The sequence below is a fragment of the Podarcis raffonei genome, chromosome 4 (assembly GCF_027172205.1).
Source record: "Podarcis raffonei isolate rPodRaf1 chromosome 4, rPodRaf1.pri, whole genome shotgun sequence".
NCBI lineage: Eukaryota > Metazoa > Chordata > Lepidosauria > Squamata > Lacertidae > Podarcis > Podarcis raffonei.
In genome coordinates, this window is record NC_070605.1 from 40,583,716 (window position 1) to 40,606,891 (window position 23,176).

The window sequence follows — 23,176 nt, forward strand, 5'->3', positions numbered from 1 at the left end:
GTGGACTGGTGCAGAGAGAAAGCCTACAAGGCTGGCAGGCTTCTGCTTCTGCCTCTTGCAGGAAAGGCTATATGACAAATAAGAACAAAAGCAAAATATACAGACATTTGTATGAATAGTCACAGTAAGAATAGCAGTGAAGATGCTTTGAGCAAATGTGAACAAAACTACCCCAAACTCTAAATCAGTGTAGAAGATGTGCTTTTATATTTGGAGAGGAAACACACATTTTTGTCTATTTCTAGATTGTAAGCCTCTTGGGACAGGGACAAGCTCACTCATTCTTTGTAAAGTATAATGTACAGGGATGAGGCTACATTATTAATAATACTAAAGCAACAAGCATAGGGAAAGAAAATAAAAGGTTTTTGTTTATTTTTTATTTTATTTTTTTGTTAAAACAAAGCAGCATTTACACTTTGGTGAAAAACCCACCTCTGTAATTTACATTGCAATATCCATACAGAAAAACAAAATAGAACTCAATTAATTGGTTTTGCAAACTTCTGCAGCAATATATCTGCTCAAACAGATCTTATTCTGCAAAATAATTACTGTCCACTACACTCTATGACTGCTACTATTAAAAAGACTGGTATTTTTAAAAATAGGGGAAATGTTTGTTTGGTGATATTGTTTATCCGCTTGCATTTAACTACTACTTACATTTAGTTTTCTTAGAAAGATGTCATTTACAAACAAAACTATACCCCCAAAAAAGTCTCTGTCCATGGCACAAACTAGCAATCTGCACATGACTTGTAGAACACAGTAAACCAAGGTTTGGTGTAGCAAGTTGTCTGAACCCACTCTTGTGGCTAAACTTTGTTCTCACTAGCCACAAGCTGTAACCAAGGTTTGCTCTTGCTTTAGCTCAGCATGGTGCTGGGCCAAAAGGGAGCTTGCATGTTCGTGCAGGCTTGCTAAGCTGTTGTTTGGCTTGCTGTTGTGTTGAACAAGACCAATATGTTGAGTATGGTTCCAATGCTGTGAACTGTGGCAGCATGTCAGAAAACTCAAACAGGTAAGTGCAAAGAAGTTATCTGACTATCTGGTGTCACTGCACCCAGGAATTCAGCCTGCCAAATCATTTTTAATACATTTATTTAGTGCCTTTCTATATCACTTTCTTCCAAAGGTGACCTCAAAGCCACTTTGCATATAAGAGTCACACAATTTCAATGCAAATAATAAAAGGCAATAAAAACACCAGCCATAAACAATGAAAACCAATTCATCAAGAACAGCTGAGTGTGTAAAGCTCTCGAAAGGAAGCAAGCAACAGAAACTACTGGGCGTCTTCACAAATTTCTTATGCTGGGCTCTGTCCAAGGATGTCAGGTGCTGATACCAGCCCTCTTTACTATATTACTTAAACTTAGTGCTTTTTTACTAAATAAAATAAAATAAAAAATGTTCATGGGTAATCTCATTTTCCTACTCACACTGAAATCCTGCCCCTCAATGAGGCCGAATTTAGATTCACAAAATGTTTAGGGGTATTTCCTGCTTGGCAGGGGGTTGGACTCGATGGCCCTTGTGGTCTCTTCCAATGCTATGATTCTATGATTTTATGATTCTATGCATACCCCTGTGTACCCCCGCCCCCACCCCCCGAAAAAAAGCACTGCTGGTACTATTACTTGAGCTAGGTTGAAAAGCTTTTACTTGGTTCTTCTGAATTACAACCTCAATTATGCAAAAATAAGTTCCGTTAACACTTACTGTAAGCTCTAGGCTCTTGAGACTGTGATTCTAAGCATACTCACTCAAAAGTCATTCCTGTTAGCAACACATCCCCACACATCCTGTGGGGATGTGTATCTTTAATGTGTAGGGTAGGATCAGGTATCAAAAATAAGGTTTGGGCTCAGATCTAAGCCATGATCCTAGGCATGATTCTGCAGGGATTGGGGATCTCAGTTGCACAGCAAATCCAGTAGGCTGAACTTCCCCCCTTCCCAGATCAAATGATGAACAGTGAATTCAACCATTCTTTCTGGATGGATGGACTGTGTGAACTTGATTGCTGACTCGATCCAGCCACATATCTACCTGATGTCGCATATGGATGTGATTTGGAGGAAATAGCCTTGCAGGCCAAAATGGGCCCAGATTTGGCCCAGAGGCTGGAGGGTCATTACCCATGACATATAACTGACTTCTATTTGAAACTGCAGGTTTCCATTTGGAATTAAGGTGCCAAGTCATGAAGTTCTGATGCACTGGAATCATGATTCTAAACACATTCCCGTGGTTGATTTCATTGGACCTACTTAAGTGTGTCAAGGATCAAATTTTTATAATTATTGTATTTTAATCCTATTGGCATCCAAAGTTCCTTAAGCGGCATATAATGTTTCTGAGCTATGTTCTAGCCATGGCTAAAAATATAGTGCAGGTTTCAAGCCTTATGCATGTTTTCCACTTAGAAATGGGAGGAGCATACTCTTTCAGCCAATAGAGGTGTTATGCTATGAAGAAATTTAAATGGGATGCAAAGGAGGCCATCACACTGCTCGCTAATAAAACATATACAGTGGTACCTCGGGTTAAGTACTTAATTCGTTCCACAGGTCTGTACTTAACCTGAAACTGTTCTTAACCTGAAGCACCACTTTAGCTAATGGGGCCTCCTGCTGCTGCCGCACCGCCCGAGCACGATTTCTGTTCTCATCCTGAAGCAAAGTTCTTAACCTGAAGCACAATTTCTGGGTTAGCGGAGTCTATGTAACCTGAAGAGTATGTAACCCGAGGTACCACTGTATAGCATTCTTTCTAGAAGTGAAGCGCAAAGCTGGGATCCCTCATGGTGAATGGACAACATACTTTAATATCCATACAAACTTTCAACCTGTCCAATAAGTCAGATATATCGCTTTCATCATATCTTCCTCTATGAATATCATAACTTGAAATATATAGTACAATGAGCTCTTCCTGGCTCAGAATGTTTTATAAATGGAATGTCAGGTTACTCTATTATGGTAACTTTTTGATAGTAGAAGTTGTAGCCTGGTTGCTGCTGCTAATAGATCTGCTCTGAGAAAGAGGTTGGACCCATTTAATATAATCGCTTAAAAATAGTAAAAATGCGTTGGGGTGGTCTCATTTGTAATTTTCTTCTAAATACTTGTGTCACTATTATTTACCTGGGACCTTTGAGAAAGTATCTTCATATATACTTGATTTGCTCTACCTCTGTAGACCCGAAACACTCTTTTCGTAGGATCTATGTACAATATTATTCTTTAGAAAAAATGAAATGTCTTGGTTCAGTTTATTCAGTGTGATTATTTGCAGCCACAATACAATATATTAGAACCAAAACATCAAACTGAGTGCAGATAGATGTTTCTGGATTTATTCTCCAAGGTATAAAATATGAATGGTATAATTGTTGAACAGCAAATAATTCAACTAAAAACTCTTGAAATGTTATAACTGAAACTATTTTGATGAAATATTAATCTTGGTATAGTCCCTTTATTTTGGAAAAGGATGCAATTCTTTTGTTCTCAAAACACATTATTAGAAAAGGAGAACCTTTACAGTTCAATTTCTGTCCTTATTCATGTTGTGCAAAACAATCTGGATTTTCTCATGAGAGATTAATGAACAGATGGGAGATCAGTGGCAGCAACACTCAGCATCTCATCCATAAGCAATGGGCATGAATGCGATCTAATGTCATTCTTTTTGGAGATGGCTTCATCCAGATCCAGCTGTTTATCATTGATCTTCACCTCCATACAGCCGTTATAAAACACTGTTACAGGGGTTGCCTCAAGTGGAACATCTGCATTTAAAAAATCAGCACTTTATTTAAATATTGATCCATGCTTCTTTTTATTTTTTGACATGTATAAATGCTAAAAGATGTATTCAGTTGTGTATCTCGTATTACACATATAGAGACACACACATATTCAAATAAATGTAGAAATCAAACAAGAGTGAGGAATGTCACACACAGAGATAAAACAAATAAAATAACATGGAAGACAAACATTTCAGCTATTGAAAATGCTCTGCATACTCCTGACATTGGGCTCCAATCCTTTCTGCAAAACAGCGACAATCTGTGGGTACCCATTCATAATGTGTTCATCACATTTTTTTGTTTTGTTTTTGTTATGGGTTTTGTTGTTAAGCCTCATTTTGCTGCATGAACTTCAAGCTGGAACACTTCTCAAGGAGGCTAATGGGGTGGGGAGTTAATCTTATTGAAAAAGCTCCTCTTTATCCAGTCATTCCCAATCTCTTTTCTTAAAACATCTCATGGTTAAACTGTAGCCACATGGCTCAAACTATGAGGGAAACCTCCCTTAGGTGGCAATTGATGGTAGAAGATTGGGATTTTCCCAGAGAATTTCCCACTGACAAAAATGTGACTATAGGTGATGTGCCCTTTGACTTTCTGTTGTGTTGATTTATGTACCTGGATTATTTCTTTGTGTGTGCTAATTCTTTTCATGGTCCTTGAGAACTATGAAGCACGTGGTGGTTCCATGTGATTCTAATTTGCTCTTTCCCCATTACTTCTATTGCCAAGGTTTAGATCATCAGCATTATTTTTCTCAGCTGATCTCCCCTTTCTCAAATGAGAGGAAAACACACAAAAGGGCAACTACTGACCACTGGATAGCAAAGAATATGAAACTTCCAATGTGCTGAAGCTGATTCCACCCATAGCTAATCTAAACTCAAAGCTTACTTGCACCAGCTAGGTAACACTGTTTATTAATGTTACCTCAGTGAAATTCAGTTATTCACAATTTCCAGGTTGATTTTTACACACAGCATTTTTACACACACAGGGAAGTTCACCAAATCATAATAGCAAGGTAGCATTTTGGATGGCCTTTCATAAAAAGGCTTTCCTTCACACATCTCCAAATTATTAATATGGAAATAATAGGTTGCAAAATACACTAGCTTAGTTACATTTCACATGTAATTCCTCAGTCTAGCCAGCAGAGGACACTTAAAGTATGCTGTAACAGCTTCATAAGATTACAGAGGGGGAAAAACATAAAGGAGTGGGCAGGGAAGGAGGGAAAATAGGTCCCCTAGGGTCATGTCCAAAAATAGACTTTGTGAGAGAAAGTCCTCTTCTATTAGTGCTAAACTAATGCAGTTTTAACCACTATTGCAATACCAGGTTTCGCTAAAAACTATGCAATAGTGTTTTAAAGGAAACAAAAGGACAAATAAAATTGAAACAAAAAAGTATTAAAGCATAACTTAATTATTCTAATCAATTAAATTAATTAAAGGGAACAACACTTACCAGGAATGCCACCTAAGTAGGTATCGATAGAGCCATTCATCGCTTGATCAAGAGCAGAGAGCTCCTGTTCCAAGGAGGCAAGCAGAGTGTGTGAATCAGCTGTAAGTTCAAGCTGCTGTCTAGTCACTCTGAGTCTCAGCAGCATTCTTCCTGAGGTACACAATCGCTTTGACTCCAACTGGGCCACAATGACATTCTCAACTGATACAATGATATCCTATGGACCAGAAGCAAAAAATGGCCTTGTTAACTGCATTTTATTTATTTCTTTTTTTTTCTATCCACAAGGAAACTTGAAGCAGTTGACAGTAGAACACTAAAACAAATACAGAGATATAAAAAATCCACAGACAAACATGAAAAAAGTTACAACAAATCAACAAATGCTCTAATACCCTATAAATAAAATACCCAAGAGGGAAAAAAACCCACTTACCAAACAATGCACAATTCATAAATATTCAATCAATGCATCCTGACAGCAAAACCATGGTAATAAACAACAAGGGGACATGTACTTTAGTGGAATATAACCCCCAGCTGAAAATATACTGAAAATATTGTGACACACCATTAAAGCAGGCAAATCCACTCTAGAGCCAGCAGGAGCTAAGCAAAAGCAAAAGAGGAGCCCTGTTGGATCACACTAAAAGCCTATCTAGTCGAGCATCCTGCTCTCACTGTAGCCATCCAGGTGTCTATGGGAAGGCCCCTGGCAGTTTATTAACAGAATGGCCAGGCTAATCACAAGATCCTCTAACTAGGGAGGCACCCATTAGTACTCTTTCATCATAGGGAACTGAGAGTCATTATACCCCAATACAACTTTATGGCAAGGCTGATGGCTCACACCAGGGGCTTCCCTAGAAAACCTGTTTATTGAGCATTCAGGCTAATATACTTGTACAAAGCTTACATAGTGGCTAGATAAGGTTCCAGTCTTTACTGAGCATTTGTTGTGATTTGTCTGTGGGATGGATAACAGCGAGCACTCCTTCTGATTTGCAAGTGTGCTGGTTACACATTTTCCCGCTAATCATTCATTCATCCTATATTTTTCAGTGCCTTCAGTGATAACTTCCCCAATTGCAAAGTCTCAGCTGTTGCTGTTTTAAAGTGGATTTGATGCACCAGGGCGAGAAAGCGCTTTAACTGCGCAAACCTAAATTTACAGTGCGCGCTTGAATCCCTCCCACTGAAATGAGCTGCTGGAGGCAACTGTCTTCAGTAATGGTTGCGACTGCAGCCCAGCCTGGGGAGTCCACACAAGGTGACAAAGCTGTACTTCAATGCTAAGGAAATCTCTGGTCTACTACCTTTAGTTGTTACATGTTTCATTTTCACACCGTAGCACACGAGGAACCAACTGTAACAACGTTTTCAAAGAACTTCAAGCTCAGCATCATTATTTCTGATGAGGTAAAAGAACCTTTGCAGGACTGCACTAACTGTATTATCATCCAGAGAAGAGTTTGCTTTAAAGAATCAGGTCGTAAAAATTCTGCACATAGTAAGCTAGCAGGTCAAGGAGAGATTTCCACAGCAAACTTTCAAGCACACCATCTCCCAAGGGCATTCTGGAGTGCTGCAGCCAAGAAAGGAAAGCTGCCCCTTTGAGTCACCTCAGAGTTCACCACTCTCAGTGGAAAAGCTCCATTCACAATTCCAAAACCAGCCTAGTCATTCACAAGTCCTAACAGTAGAACTGTCCCTCGAGACTTCACCTTGCTTTAAGCCTCTGTGGGGTGGCGGGTGGAGGAGGATACTGAATTTCAGTCAGATCAGATGCCATGGGAAGGTTGAGGGCTAAAATAGTATCCACACTTTCCCTCAACAAATTATCCCCCCGCCCCCTCAGCAAAAGAAAGAATCTGGCCAGCTCTGTCCACCATGCATGAAGAACTACCTGTGTGCCCTTGGAGTTGGAGTCAACTATGGACAAAGCAAGAGGCACCGTTTCACCAGAAACCAAGGCAAGCAGGACTCCAGTGCCTGTGGATGGCCGGATGGCCAGGGTCACGTTTATTAACCAATCTTCGGCATTGTTCAGGCTGCTGTCTGTTTTATTTTAAACAAAGAAAGCAAGAGAAAATTGTTGATTTAGCAAGCCACAAAAGAATTGCTTTCTAGGTTTCTTGGAAAACTTGACTCTCTAACCAAATATTTAACACTGGGATTTTGTCTTTCCTGAACTTTTTTGTTTAACGACCAGTATGTAATTTCCTCAGAGATCTCCCTTTTGATGGTTATAAGCCTCCCAGGAAGCCCTGATAAAGAACAGGATCAGAGTGTGCCAATTGCCCTGACATACTTATTCTTGGTTATTGGTCAAACTGTATGATTGAAATGTTCACAGAAAATAGGTAGCTGTTGATCTACAGCACATCACAAGAAGCTTTTCACCCGATAATCTAGTTAGAATCACATCCTGACAACAATTTAGGCCATCTAAATCTGAAGGACTGCCTACTTCCTTTTGCCTCCCTTGATGGTCTGGTTTACAAGTGTTTACCTATATATGTTCTAAAAAAATATGTCCCACCTCTCAGGGCAAAACCCTCCCAGGCGTGCATCAAAACCATTCCATGGTAAAATCAAAACATTGAAATATACTGAAACAAAAGCAATTATATATATAAAAAAATCAGAATGCTTCTTAAATATTTTGAAATGAAAAGGTGTCTTGAAAGATGGTAGGGTAGGAGCCACTATATATCTCCCTAGGAATGAAATGGGGCAGGAGGCCTGTACTAAAAATGTGCTCTGACATTTCATCTGCCATACACAGAAGCAGAGCTGAGGCCTGGGAAATAACCCAAACTAAATAGAGGACACTGCCTCCTACTTTGGGAATTCTGGTGTCACATCAAGCCTACCACCCACATGGTTAGATGGAGAACATTGTTATAGTTCCACTGATTGCACTGAGGGCAAAGTGAAAGATAATGCCCTTCTCTCTGTGTGTGCTGTTCCTTAAATATAGTAACTAAAAGGTAAAGATAAAGGACCCCTGACAGTTAAGTCCAGTCACATACGACTCTGGGCTTGTGGTGCTCATCTCACTTTATTGGCTTGTGGTGCTCATTGGCCGAGGGAGCCTGTGTACAGCTTCCAGGTCATGTGGCCAGCATGACTAAGTCACTTCTGGCGAACCAGAGCAGCACTTTACCTTCCCGCCAGAGCGGTACCTATTTATCTACTTGCAGTCTGACGTGCTTTCGAACTGCTAGGTTGACAGGAGCTGGGACTAAGCAATGGGAGCTCACTTTGTCGCAGGGATTCGAACCACCAACCTTCTGATCAGCAAGCCCAAGAGGCTCAGTGGTTTAGCCCACAGTGCCACCTGCATCCCAAATATAGTAACTACCCCAGCTGAAAAATGTTTTCAGAGAACGTGTGAGAATTACTTACTGTAGTTAATATGAAACTTTGCTACTCCAGTGCCAGGATAGTAAGAGCCTTTCCCAACGCTTACTAAACAGTGTTTGCTTTCTTTCTGTTGAATGATGTCTTTTACACCAGAATTTCCCTGATTCAACAAGTTCCAGGCACGAATACACCCATCCAGGCGTGGGTTAATCTGAAGAAGAAGTTGCAGCATTGTTTGTGGCAATACACAATGGTCCAAAAACATATCCCATACTACATGTTACCAAATGTCATCTAGACACCTTTTTCTTTCTTTCTTTTTCGGAAAAAATTAATTAGTAAGTTTTATAAATATGCCAAATAGTATAATTTTATATGCTAACAAAATTATAAATGGTATATTATATGTTGTTAAATTAGTACATTGAGGTTTATTAGGAAAGTAAGCATTTTTTCCCCAGTTTGCCCAAATATTTCACCACCAACCACAAAAATAGAGAACATGGGCTCTCTATTTCCTACAGAATTCCCACAGACTTTACATCAGTACCCGGGATTTCCCAAATCATGTACTTAGCTGCAAAATGAATTATGTTCATAACTTGCCATAAATCCAATAATGTATACTATAGTTTCCGCCCTCTACAAGAATTGATAAATGTCACAGGGTTTGCACGTCAGCAGAAGAAAAGAATTATAGGTGAGACAAGATAGATTCACGGTTCTTTTTCTCTTATTCTGAAAATGCATAGTCACCCTGACACAGCAATTGCAATGAGCATGTGCAGTTCTATTCGAGGAGGGTCTGCTTCCACCCCCATCACAGTTTAGGAAAGAAAGAAATCTGCTTGGGATCAAGAGTTTTTTGTCCATCTCTGAAGTAAGATACAAAAGTTTTTTTTAGATCACACAGTGAGGTTTTATCTAGCTAAAGAACTGTCAGTGCCTGTGTGGTGCAGCTCAATTTTGCTTTCTGCTCTTTCTTCAGAGAGGTGGATTTTATTTTTATTTTTTGTCAACTGGACAGCAAGCTATACAAGAGCAATGAACAAAAGGACCTGAATTCTAATTTTTGGACAAGCCAATTTCCATGTAACTCTCGTAAAATAAGAGCTTGCAGTATGGAGACAGCTTTCTGTGGGCTGACTGGTTCTCAAAAAGAAACTTTAATTATATGCCCATCAAGCTAGATAAAAAGAACCCTCAATTTAAATGTTCCATAGGGCCAGGGTTCACGCTTACAAGGTTTTTAACCTGTGTGCTGGTTGCTTTATGTGCAGTGTTCCCACACCAGGACAACTTCCATTGTGGCCACAGTTTGCTTGTATGCAAATGCTGCACAGGAGTCTAAGAACCCTTTAAATTCCTTTCCTTTTTATCACTGTTGCCGCAAGAGTCCAGGGGGTCAGTGCATCTGGATGTTAATCAGAAGGTCAGGGGGTTGAGCCCACCCAGGGCAGGATTCCTGCATTGTGGGTGCTTGGACTAGATAACCCTCTACAATTCTATGATGCTTGAAACTTAAAGCTGCTTCTTTTATCTGCCCCTTGTTTCAGGGCCTTTGCAGGAGTGGTTTCAAGGATATGGAATGGCTGGGGAAACCCAGCCAGATGGGCGGGGTATAAATAATAAAATTACTACTACTACTACTACGGAATGTCCTTCCTTGGAAAACTCAGCAATCTTTAAGTCAAAACACTTGAATTTCACTGGATTTTTGGATGTTTCTAAGTTGCATCCTGCTGCTATAATTAGTTTACTGTTGCTCTGGTAACCTGCACTTTGTTTCCTTTTTCTTGCAGCAGCATATATTTATTATGATACATATATATATAGTACACTGCTATAATGTGGCCAAATGGCAGGATACAAATCTTCTAAATAAATAAATCTAGCACAAAACTGCTAGCACAAATGGGCCTGTTGCAAATCTGGTGTTTCCAAGCCCTATTGTAGTCTTCTCCATTACAACCCTCAATGAGCTGAACCACTTTTTCCTCCATTCCAGGATGGCTTCCCTTTTTACTGAAGTTACATGAATCTGCAGCAGCAGATACAATTAGTTGCATGCATCCTTGAATACTTGTTTCTGTTCAAAGTTTCCCCAACTTTCAAACTAATGTGTTTCCTTTTTTTCTTCTCTTTTTATCTGGGGTCTGGAATTACCTGGAACGAGGAAAGCCAGACGTGTAGATTAATCTACAAAGTGGATGTGTGTTCTAAGAATAAAACCAAATAATGAAATTCACAAATCTACCTGAAAGGATACTCTCTCACTGGCCACTCAAATGCAGTGGTACAAAGCTTCGTAAAAGATCTCAGGAAATATTGTCCATGGTGATGTTTCTAAAAGGGGGGGGGGTGCATTAACTCTAATTACAATAAAGGAGATAACGCAACACCTGATGTGTGACATTAGCACTGAAAACAATTACCGGTTTAATGAGAGTGTTGTCCACTTTGCGAGGTAGTCCTGCAATATACACCTTTGTCTCCAGAAAGCCATTGGAGGGCTTAAAAAGATTTCTTGGGCTATTGATGCTCATAACTGCTTCTTTTGCTATTTTTACACTGATGCTGTGCTCTAGTTCTTCCACGGAGATCTGAAGGTAAAAGAAACAGATATACTTGTGAATGTTGAGAGAAGTCGTCCCAAACCAACAAAGGGGATCTGTATTCAGAAAGCATTCTGCTTTGACTGGCACAAGGAAAAAGGAGCTCAGTTTGGTTAAAAAGACATTAAAAACCTGTGTCCAGCACCCAGGGTATGTGCACACTGATAGTATGTGCATACATCCATATACAGAAGCGTTGGGAGCATAAAACAATATCCACACAAGTGCATGTGCTTGCAAACGACAGGATCTGCTAGAAGTGAATTTTCCAGCTTTTCCTGCAATTCTTTAGAAAATGCCAGTATGAGCTCCTCTTGTCTGAATGAAGAATAGGAACTGTATCAAATCTTAGACTCAGAGCTCCAATGGAGGGTTCTTTTATTATGAAGACATGGAAGCATTTTGGGGACATGAAAGTATTTTGTGAAAATGACAATCTGAAGCTAGTATTGCATATTCATCAAGGGGCTTTAAAAGTGGCGTCTTCTTTTATAAGCAATTCAATGTTCCGTTTCCTAACTCATGGGTGGGGGCTTACCATGTGCCACAAACCATCGTTAATGGCTTTGCCACCGCTTGTTACTTTGGCTGCCAGTTCATTCTTGAATTGAATTTCAATCTTTCCATCACGCAGTGCAAGCAAAAACCATTCTGTGTTGTCGTGGGATTCGGCATACAGTATAACACCCTCATTATCGTAAGTCCGGAAGTCAAATTCTGCAGAAAATCTGGGTTGTTAGGAAGGGGGAGAATGAAGTATGACTGATAAAGGAACTGGATCTGTACTTTAAGAACTTTGTAACAGAATGACAATACAATTAATAAATGGTACTGATAGGAGAGCTGCACGCTACTATTCAATAGAAACTGATAATAATAGGACTAAATGTGCATTCATACTGATATACACTTACCTTGTAACTTCTGGCAATCTGAACCTTAAATACAAAACAGGGATCCCTGAAAATTGCTCTGCCAGATAAAGCAATTCATAATACTTTTCAAGATTCAGGGCGAGACAATTCTGCACAACCTAGACATAACAGAAAACGAAATGTTGCATTATGGTTTGATCAAGTGAGTCCACATTTCTGTTCTGAGCCAGTTTTTGTAATTTATTCCTAATCAATAGGATGAATTCAAGCAACTACCTCCTCCCCAACTATCTCCATGTACGTTGGCTCTTGCAGTCACCATGCAGTGAGAAGGTTTTACACATAAGCAATAATATTGATTATACTGGAATGATATTTAATTTAACTGGTTCCTGGTATTGAATTTCCCACACATTAGATTTGGAAACAGTTTCCACCCACTAAAGGGAAGACTGTTAATAATCCTGCCCAGATTAACAAAGACTTCTGTTTATTCTGCCTAGTATTAAAAAATAAACCTGTGAAGCTGAAATCTTCTGGGGCAATATTTACTCGGAAGATAAATGGCCTGCTTGCCAGTTCCATTATCTTCAGGGAATGGAATCACACCCCAGGTTGCCCAATCATTAAATCACAGTTAACTACCACTCACTAGGTTCTCTTAAGTATGTTCAAGCACAATAGCAACCTTTGATCTGTGAACTATTTAAGCCCCACTACATTGAACTGCGTCAAAGCTTGTTTTAAGTGGTAGCTGTCTGAATACATTTCAACATGCCCAGCCTTGCCAAAGAAGTATAAAGGAAGCTATTCATAGAGGAATGTTTTCATTGAAATCATGCACAGCCTCATGGTTTCCTCAGCAAGAAGAGTGCATGTTAAACTGCTTTGCCCACTTACTACACCTCTTACGAATTTTTAGCTTGCTGCGAGAGAATTAAATTATTTTTGAAAAAGTGGAGCCACATGTTAACGTTATAAAACAACTATACTAGTGATGGATAGTACAAACACAGGCTTTGAACCTATTATTAAACACTTACTTTGGAGAACTATCTGAAGAAGTGTGCAAGCACACGAAATCTCATACCAATAACAAACTTAGTTGGTCTCTAAGGTGCTACTGGAAGGAATTTTTTTATTTTGGAGAACAGAGAAAGAGACAATCATTTGCAGGACTATTGAAAGTGTTATGATATGGACATGCCATTATTAATTGTTTTCCCCTTTCGTTGTCTCCGGTCAAACAGGGTTTAGAAGTTTCTGATGTGCTAGAAAACCCTTGCAAATTTAATTTTATGGATACACTCAATGAAGGGTCTCCATCAATGACCTCAGGGCACAGGTAGGGATGTATGAGATGAGATGTTCCTTTAGGTATTGGGGTTCCAAGCCATACAGGGTTTTATAGGTCAAAACCAGCCCTTTGAATTGGGTCTGGAAACAAACTGGAAGCAACTGAGGTAGGGAGCGAGGACCAGCTTTATGTGGACCCAGTTTACATTCCCCTGCCATATTCTGGACCATTTTGGACAAGTGGCTGGTGTATGTGTGGTTTTTCTGAGCCTCACTGGGGATGAATATTACTTTCCAAGGAAAGTAAGGAGGAGGATACTTCACCTCACAAGTTTTCATGTCCTTAGAAAGCTTGAAGCCCTTCTTGCCATCACAATAGCAGGTGTAGCTTCCGGGAGTATTGACACACATTTGGGAACAGGCATTTTCAGCACATTCGTCCACATCTGCAGTGAAATGGGAAAAGGCAGCTTGATATTTGCACTTATCACGAGCCCAACCTCCTGGGAAGCAAACTGACATTTAAGTGGCATGAAGCTCAGGCAGTGTTGGGATTGCTCAACACATCCGCTGTTAAGTTACATGGCATGCAAGTTCCAGGTAATGGCTCCATGGTTTCTGTGCCTTTTTCCCAAAATGAATTTGGCATTCATCTACTGTAGAATTGAATGGTCTGTGGACAACAAACCCAAATGCAGCCCAACGGTTAGGTATTGTGGCTTAGCAGATACTTCACCCACACTCCAGTTTTGTAATCCTAGACTGCCACCACGAACTTCATCAAACTTTGTTACAAGTTTTGCCAGCCTACTGCACGTATATTTTCATGCATCTTAAGGAGCAGCATGCATGAAATTTCACATTATGTGCAAAGGACGATAGGCAAATCTAACTCCCTTAGTCCATGTTTAGCTGAGAAAAGAGAAGGTTAAGAAGAGACATGAGAGTGTCTTCAAACACCCAAAGGGCTGCCATGCAGAACATGCAGCAGACTTGTCCCTTTAGATGGCAGAATGAGAATGAATGGGTGGAAATTGCAAGGAAGCAGATTTTGGCTAAGCATCAGGAGAAACTTCCTAATGGTAAGAGCTGCCTGACAGTGGAACAAGCTGCCTCGGGCGGCCCTTTGCTGGAGGTACTTCAGCAGAGGCTGAGTTGCAATCTGTCAGGGATGCTGCAGTTGCATCCTGCATTGAAAATCCTGCACTGAGCAAAGGTTTGGACTTCAGTGACTTCTAGAGTCCCTTTCAACTAGTGGAGGTGGTCCATTAAGATGAATGAAGCACTCCCCCACCAACCTCAGTCTGCCCTCAGCCAGCCATCACCTGCCTGCCTTCTTATTCTAGGGAGTTGGCACTGACTGTCTGCTTCCTTCTTCTAGTTGTGGTTTTGCCCTTGTAAGAATCAGCAGGGGGGAGGAGGATGGGGAATAAAAGCAGAATTAGTTGGCTCTGCCGATCCTTGGTTCTGGCTCCACCTAGCTTTGGCCACCTTGCCTTCTGCCCTACCACCCTTAATAGGAAACAGCCACTATTGCTTCTAGCTCCAGGCTTCCAGTTTATGTGGCTGTCTTTCTCAATTACAGCAACTCAAAAGCAGTTTCCCCAACCAACCACACTCCACTCATACAAATATGTTCTTGTTGGCATCCGTCTGTCTCGGGAGACAATGTAAGCGCCTAGAAAATGTCTATGGTGGCTGTGAACTGCATAACCATGACTAACTGTTGGAGAAAAATATTCACAGAAATGAGCTGCAAAGCTAAAAAGTAACAACAATAATAATCAGAGCGTAAATTGTGCGAGCAAGCTCAGACCAAGGTGCCTTCACCATGATATGATATATTGCTTTTTTAAAAAAATGTAGCATCTCAAAATGGTCCCTATTATATGCTCAAACACTATGCACCGCATACATACATGCTACCTTTGTAAAGCAAAAAACAGCTCGGTACAATTGCAGTGGGAGATGAGTGTGCGTGCCAAATTGCAAAGCCCAGGGGGCTTGGGAAGCATTCATTCAGAAAAGAAATGTGGGCTGACCAGGGCAAAACACATTTTGTCCTGACTGAGCGAAGCTGACTACGTTCTCTGCTTTGTTGGCTAAGCACAATAAATAATTTAGAAGTGCAAGGCTGTGTGAAAGACAGCATTAGTAACTTGCCTTCTCTGAGAGTAAACAAGACTCCCACTGCCTGAGAAGATCCCACTGGGATCAAGCCCAGGAAATCTTGCAAATCCTGTTCCTAAAATATCACGCTTGCATGATAAAGACTTATCATGCCCTGAGATGTATAAAATTTAAGTTGCAGAGCTTGGTTTTGCATTTATGTGCATTGTCTGACTCGGAAAGCTAAAAATTTCCCGTGTATTCTAAACTGCAAAGTAGCTATAACCCTTCCACAGCTGCAGAAAAATATTGCTTTTTGCAATATTTCTGCCTCATTTGGGTCACATAAACATGGTAAAATATAGTTTAACTGATAGAATGGAAGATACTTAGAATTTAACTAGGAAGATACTTAGATAATAAATTCATTGACTAAGGGTGGTTTTACACTTTACACAGCAGGTGCCAGTTCTGTGAACACATGAGCATTACACCAGTCTTTCTGCAGTAGAACTTTACAATGTGTAGATGTCGTACCAATAGCTTTAAAAGTGGCTGGTTAAGCCTTTTCAAGCCAAGTAAGGCACTCACCCATCAGCAACATGCGGGGGGGGGGGGGCAGAGTCAAAATGGGTGTGGCCAATTTGTATTTTATAAATGGGGAAATGGGGAGTTCCTTTTGACATCACAGAATCATAGCAGGTGACCTGCGGGAGTGGACAATACAAAAGAGTCTTCTTTTTTAAATAAAAGTTGACAAAATTTTGGGATGTCACAGAAAACCCTTTGGCATGATGGTACCACAAAGGAGCGTTTGGGGGAGAGGCAGGTGTAGCCTGTGGGCCACAGCTTTAAGCATTCAGCATGGTGCCACGATTGGAAATATCTAGCCTCTGAGTGGCCATTGCAGCAGACTCCAGTGTAATACTTGGTGTACTCACAAAGGTCACATCTGCCACATGAGGTATGAAACTGCTTTCACCAAACCAAATTAGTAAAATGTTCCGAGAACTTTGGAAGGAAGTTTGCATGGCAATCCGTGAGGTGTGATGGCTACTGGTCTTGGGTCTGGATACAGAAAAGGCACGTCCAAACTCCTACCCAGCTTTGAAGCTCAGATGGTGCTCTTATAGTTCAATCCTCAGTATGTCTACTCAGAAGCATGTCCCACTGAGTTCAAGTTTCTTTCTTTCTTTCTTTCTTTCTTTCTTTCTGGCATTTCTACGTAGCCTTTCAAGATCAGTTTTTGAGGCAATTTAAAATAATGTTTAAAAAAATAGCAGAAAGGTTCTTTAAAACCTTTGGTACTGAAAATGTAGGAGCAACTGAACCTAACTGACACCAGAGCTATTAAGAAGCAAACAATATGGTTTGAGCCTCCCTAAGGAAGGATGAGATGCAAATAACTCAACAGTGGAAACAGACATCACTAACCACATGGTAAAAGATTACATAGGGACAGAAGCTAACCGGACTGGGAGGTGAATCTTACTTCAGCACCGACTATAGGACACTGCAATTTTGAACAGAAGGCTAGTTTAGGGGGTGCAGAGCAGGCCACCAGTGTTGCTGCTTTAAAATGTTTTGATTGCTTTATTCCCAACCCTTTCAGCTGATGGAACCTTGGGTGGCTAGGAGACACAGCTCTGTCCTACATCTTGCTGCTACCTCTTGCCCCTCTGGCCTCTGCATCACTCTGCCGAATGGTAGGGTTAGCCCTGGAGACAGGAAGGCAATAGTATGGGGCTCACTACTTCACATGTAGATGGTACATACAGATATTTTTCTGTATTCCACATATTTATTTGACTTCTTCACTGCTGGGTGGGCGTATGTTGTATATATTGATGGATATGGTGTTTTCTTTAAAGAGGATTCCCTTCTTTCAGCTTACTTTATGTTTTAGAAACAAGATGGTAGAAACTCAAGAGGGCTAAAATGTCCCAATATTGTGACATTTGCAATCTGTGTGAAAAGTAATCTAAACTGCCTATGCATTACCAAAAAAAAACATGAAATCTATAAAACAAACCAAACACACACAAACTAAATAGAATGTGGAAAATCTGCAGAAAATAATGATGAATATGTCAAAAAAGGTAAGCTAAAACATCATTTAAAAACAAAAGTTCTACCTTCACACTTCTTTGTAGTTGAGTTATAGGCATAACCTGCCGGACATTCACACTCGTACTTCCCAGGAGTATTCTTGCACTGTGCTGTCCCACAAATCTTTGGGTCCAACATGCATTCATTCATGTCTGTAAATGCAAAATACTATTATAAATTTCCCACACAAAAAAGGAATGGATTGATTTCTGCTGCTATTGGCTATTGTTTCTTGCCACTTGCCCCAAGGGTAGAAGGGATCTAAAGAGACAATAGGAAATGGTGAAATATGCAAAATGTGAACAGCATAAACCAATCATGGCCAAACTTGGCCCTCCAGCTATTTTGGGACCACAACGCCCATCATCCCCAGCTAACAGGACCAGTGGTCAGGGATGGTGGGAGTTGTAGTCCCAAAACAGCTGGAGGGCCAAGTTTGGCCATCACTGGCATAAACCATAAACTCACAGAATCTAGACATTTTACTATTTTAAAAAAAGTTGATAGCCATAAGAATGGGCAGTTTTCCAGAGATAATTATCTTATCTTTCATATTTTCTCACAGGGCACTATATTTTCCTTGCATGTGCTTACTCATGGGGCAAGGTTCCATGCGATCAGGCTAAGCAGCTATTTTTGATATTGGAAGTACATGCTCCCCCATTTCCTTTTAATTAAGCAGTATGATTGCAATCCAGGGCCCTGCATGGGGTGGATGGTTAAGCAGCAAGCTAGACAGATGGCAAATTGTGAACACATGGGCCACACCAGGCATTAGTGGATTTACTGGTGTGTGCCAAAACTCTAAGGCTTTGCTACTCCTGTGGCCAAGGTTGCTAATACACACAGTTCCATTTAAGATATAAGACAAACATGTTGAAACTTGCCCGTATGGACCTTAGCACTGCAATCAATAGGTATAAATCCTGTTACATAATAAGACTGTCTTTTTGTTTTATGTGCTGCTGACATTTCTATGTTGGGCTTCTTCCTTACCCTCACAGTCCAGTTTATTTGGATGTATATAATAACCATCTTCACAATAACAACGGTAGCTTCCAGGAAAATTAATACAAGTTTGACTACACCCTCCATTTCTGTTTGTTAGGTCTTCACATTCATTGATATCTAGGGGGAAACAAAACAAAGCCTTTACTAAGAAATTGCTTGCATCAATAGTGCTGGTTTGATATGGAAAGATATATTTAAAAGTGAGCCAGCTCTGTTTTCCACCGTAGGGAGAGAAAAAAACCTACGATTACGTACCCTCTTCACATTTCTCTCCTTGCCATCCAGGTTTACAGACACAGGTGAACTTGGCTTGCCCATCTCTGCATTCCTTATAACCTTCTTCATTGCATGGCAGTGGAATACACTGGTCTGATATTACTGCAAAGGCAGGTAGACAAAGCAGAAAAAGTGTCAGTCTTATGATCCACCTTTTCTTAATCTTGATAGTTCATCTTTTCTCTAAGAATGCAAAAACTTTATCTACAAGAACAATAATTGACAAAGCCAATTCAGCCCTGAAAAATGTATTTTATTCCTTGCGGGGTCTTTGGGCACAGCTAATGGATGCCCGTTTGACATAGGTTTTATTTCCAACTTCTTTCACCAGTCTGAATAATAGTAAGCTTCCTATTTCTGATGAAGTGAGTGGAAATTCCTCAAGAGTTATGGTTTCCCCTTACATATGTGGCCTTTAGGAATTAGATCCAGAGACCTTTTTTCTCTCCAGCCCTATAGAAACAGTTGATATAAGACATAATCTCCTGCTGGATCTCATTTTGTTAGTTTTGTTTCTTCCGATTCTTCCTCCTTTGAGAGGAAAGGCAGGATATAAAGCTAATAAATAAAAATAATATATTGTTAATGTTAAGAGCATTGTCACTATATATATATATTACTAAATGTGTGCTGCCCTGGGAACCTTCAGGTTGAAAAGCAGGCTAAAAAAAAAATTGAAAAATTAAAAATACAACACAATACAAATAGTAGGCCTTTCTTCCTTTGTGACCAGTATATGAAAGAATACAAGAACAAACAAAAGTTAAGACACCAGATTGCAGAACAATGAACTTGAGAACTTCATTCAGCATCAGTGTGTGGGAAAGAACAGAATGGGCAGATCTACATCAAACATTTAACCAATGTACTGTACATTTAAATCATGTGACTTTCCCCAAAGAATCCCGAGAATTGGAGTTCCCTCCTCATAGAGCTACAATTCCCAGCATCCTTAAGAAGCTACAGTTCCCAGGATAGCACCCACTGAGTTTTTACGCATTTCCCCCCAAGCCAGTTTCAATCTAAAATGAGAAAAAGAATGACCTAGCTGTGTTTTAATCCAGTTATGCTTACACAGCCTGTAAAAGCTTCTTCCTGAGATTTCTGTCAAAGAGCAGGTGGAAAAGAGAAGGGGAAAAGCAGAAAACCAGGAAGTGGTGGAGGGGGGGAGGAAGGAACTGTGACACGTATAAACGTAACAGAGAACACATTAGAAAACTGTTGCTGTCAATAAACGTGGTAATATTTTTTAATACATCCACCCATTAATAATTTGTCCATCCCACAATTTCCAATGCATTTCCCTGTCACTTTCCTAACCACAAAAGTATTTTATTTTAAAGTGGATTTATTGCGCTAGGGTAACATAACACTTTAATCCATTTTAATTGCACAAACCTAAATACCTGGTATGAACCTGAATCTCTCCAGTAAAAATAGTGACAATCTGGAGGCAACCGTAGTGTCCCTAAGCCTTGGGATTCACCGAACCATGAGATCAAGTGTTATGATTTCAGGCTCATCAACCAACCACTTCGAAAATTCTCATGTGGCAATGCTAAGACTTGTGGCAACGCTGAGACACAAAGTGCAGGGCATGGGGCTCCGATACTCCTGGTACATCAGCTTGAGATGCTACAGAATTTTTGGGACTGGATTGCCAGGTTATGAAGTCGCAGTTACAACATTTTTTGTTGTTGCTGCTTGTAATATCGTCAGAGCTTCTCCAGTGGGTAATCTGTGACAACCGTTTTATGGCACAAGCACGTATGAGGAATAAAATTAACATCAAGTACAGCGACGCTCCTCACTAGAGACTATTCAGCAAGATAATTTGCTCACACCTCCCTGCCACCCCCCAAGAGCCTCTAATGAGAGTAAGAGAGAGAGAAACAAGGGATGAATAAGAACACACTTTAATTTGTGACTGCAGGCATGCTAGCACAGCAGTCTGGGAGCCACGCTCCATCTCTGACTGCACGTGTGATAATGATCAAGGATTCCTTTTTGCCCTTATCTGTTCTCAAGGACAAAAGACAGAGACAGATGCTTAAGGATTAGAATGTATGCTTCGCTTGGGATCTCTTTCCAAACACCTAGAAAATTTTGCGATAAGAACAATGAGAAGGAGCATTTACAGCAAAGGAGAGAAGCTGCTTCTGGGGGATTGCTTCCTACTCATGTCTTTCACCATACTTTGGATGTGTTTATTTATTTGAAATAATCTATATATTGCCTTTCCAGCCACAATGGTTATCAAAGCTGTTTGCGCCTGATCAAACAGACTGAATGAACTGCAATGTTTGGAGTTGGAACTTTTAAGGATAAAAAGAAAGGAACCACTAGAATCAGTCAAACATTTAGTGCAATGGTCTCCAACTTTTTCAGAACCCTAGAATCAAATTCATGTTGCAGAAATTTACCTGTTGTTGGGGTTCAGGAAGGGTCGAGACAGGGCAAGCCCTCAACATTTGTTATTAAGGCAGATGTTGTCCCTCTCAGAGTACTATGCCTCAGACTGCACATGCACACCACAGCCCAGTTCCTCGACCCCATGATGAAAATAAACTCTGGGACTTTGTGGTCAAAGTTCTTAGATACCCAGTCAAAAAAGACTTCTTGCAGAGGGCATGGAGAGCTAAGATGGGGCCAAAACAGTGATAAAATCATGATATTTCCTGACTACACGAAGGAGGCCCAGGAGACATTTTCTGGTGCAGAAACACAGCTCAAGAGCACAGCATCATACTGAATTATCTTCATTAAATTTCCCACACTTTTCTGCATCAGCATTAATAGGAGAGTCCAGTCCTTTAAGGACCCCAGTGTGGCTGAAGACTTCCTCAGCAGCACTTGCAGAGTTCTATGCTATGCCTCAGAATAAAGGTCAAGTTCTCTTCTTGCTGGAAAAGCACTGGAGAAACTGAGTCTGTGTAGACATTACTGGCTTAAACTGCAGCTGCATCATTCTTTTTCACAATTTGGATTGAAGACGGTTTGGGGGAAAGCACATCCAAGGGCAGTAAAGCACAGGACATGACAGGATAGAAACAGGATAGATATGGTTCCTGACTAATGCTGAGTGCACTGAAAGCAGAGTAAACGGGGGGGGGGGGGAGTTGGGTTTACACAACATGAGTAACTGTGTTATCTGCAATCTGTATTTCTGGTAGACCAATTGGTGCCAGTTACAAGAAAGGCTAGGACAGAAAAAATAAAGGTACCTCTCGACTCAGGAGGTATGGTATACATAGCCACAAATGCTTACCTTTCACACAAGATCTCAGGTCAGCTGGAATCCCAGAAGTCTGTAATGGACTCGTGAAAATTTCCGTTCGAAATGAAGCCAGGCAGTCTGTGAAAGCACAAGCAATTTTAGATGTTTATTTATTTACTATATTTATGGGCTGTTTTTCAGGGCTGTCCCTCTCAAGGAAAATTAAGCTGCATATTGAAAGACAGTAACCACTGCAACCACAATCTACTATTCTAAAGATTCTTAAGGACGGTGTTTCATATTCAGCTAAATCACACAGTGAAGGAATTCTGGCATTGTATTGCTTCAGACTGTAAAGGACTATTGGTGAGTTGCAGGGAGTTGTTTTTTTTTAAAGGCTCTCCCACATCCCACATACAAAAGGAGTTTGAAGTAGCTTTCTTCCTTCCATGCTGGCTTTTCATGTGCACAGATAACAATAAAAAACTTGACCCTCCACCTGTAGACTGAACGTGAAATGGTAGAACCATGTGGTTTTGCTGTTTGTGCAGCTCAGGGCTCATCCGCACTTCTGTTTGTGCTGCGATTTCTTGGCACAAGTCTGTGATTTGTGGTCATGGGTCTATGCGAGTTTCTCTGGGGAAAGGGGCAGGACAAAAAATCAACAATGCTCAGACCCGTGCCTACAAATCACGGACCTGTGCCTAGAAATTGTGGCACAGACGGAAGTTTTTCAGAATCAGAAGAGGCACATTTCTTTTTCATTACAAAAGAGATCATAGGACTGGAAGAAAATGAAGGCCACCCAGATGTTCAAACTAAGTTCCTTCAAGCACTAGAAATCTATAAGAGCTAGTGATGGGTAGCATATTTTGCTAGAGCTTGATTAATATTATACTCTTTAGCAGTGCTTTTTTCCCAGAGGGTACTCCAAGGTACACAGTACCAGCACCTCTTTTTTGTTGTTGTTAAAAAGTATGGCACTTGCTGTGACAACTTCATGGCA

At 40.5% G+C, this 23,176-nt stretch overlaps 1 protein-coding gene across 2 annotated transcripts in view; it reads right to left on the reverse strand.

Moving 5' to 3' along the window:
• Positions 1 to 3,261: 3,261 nt before the first annotated feature.
• PROS1 (protein S) overlaps positions 3,262 to 23,176 on the reverse strand; it is a 30,352-nt gene continuing 10,437 nt past the window's right edge. For both annotated transcript variants that reach the window (XM_053386349.1, XM_053386348.1), the window contains 12 exons: positions 22,222 to 22,308; positions 18,933 to 19,055; positions 18,663 to 18,794; positions 17,693 to 17,818; positions 13,773 to 13,894; positions 12,192 to 12,310; positions 11,816 to 12,005; positions 11,098 to 11,265; positions 8,705 to 8,873; positions 7,200 to 7,351; positions 5,294 to 5,510; positions 3,262 to 3,799 (listed from right to left, as the gene is read on the reverse strand). In XM_053386349.1, coding sequence (XP_053242324.1) covers positions 3,612 to 3,799; positions 5,294 to 5,510; positions 7,200 to 7,351; positions 8,705 to 8,873; positions 11,098 to 11,265; positions 11,816 to 12,005; positions 12,192 to 12,310; positions 13,773 to 13,894; positions 17,693 to 17,818; positions 18,663 to 18,794; positions 18,933 to 19,055; positions 22,222 to 22,308 — 1,793 coding nt within the window. In that variant the 3' untranslated portion in view covers positions 3,262 to 3,611. The remainder of the gene's footprint in view (positions 3,800 to 5,293; positions 5,511 to 7,199; positions 7,352 to 8,704; positions 8,874 to 11,097; positions 11,266 to 11,815; positions 12,006 to 12,191; positions 12,311 to 13,772; positions 13,895 to 17,692; positions 17,819 to 18,662; positions 18,795 to 18,932; positions 19,056 to 22,221; positions 22,309 to 23,176) is intronic.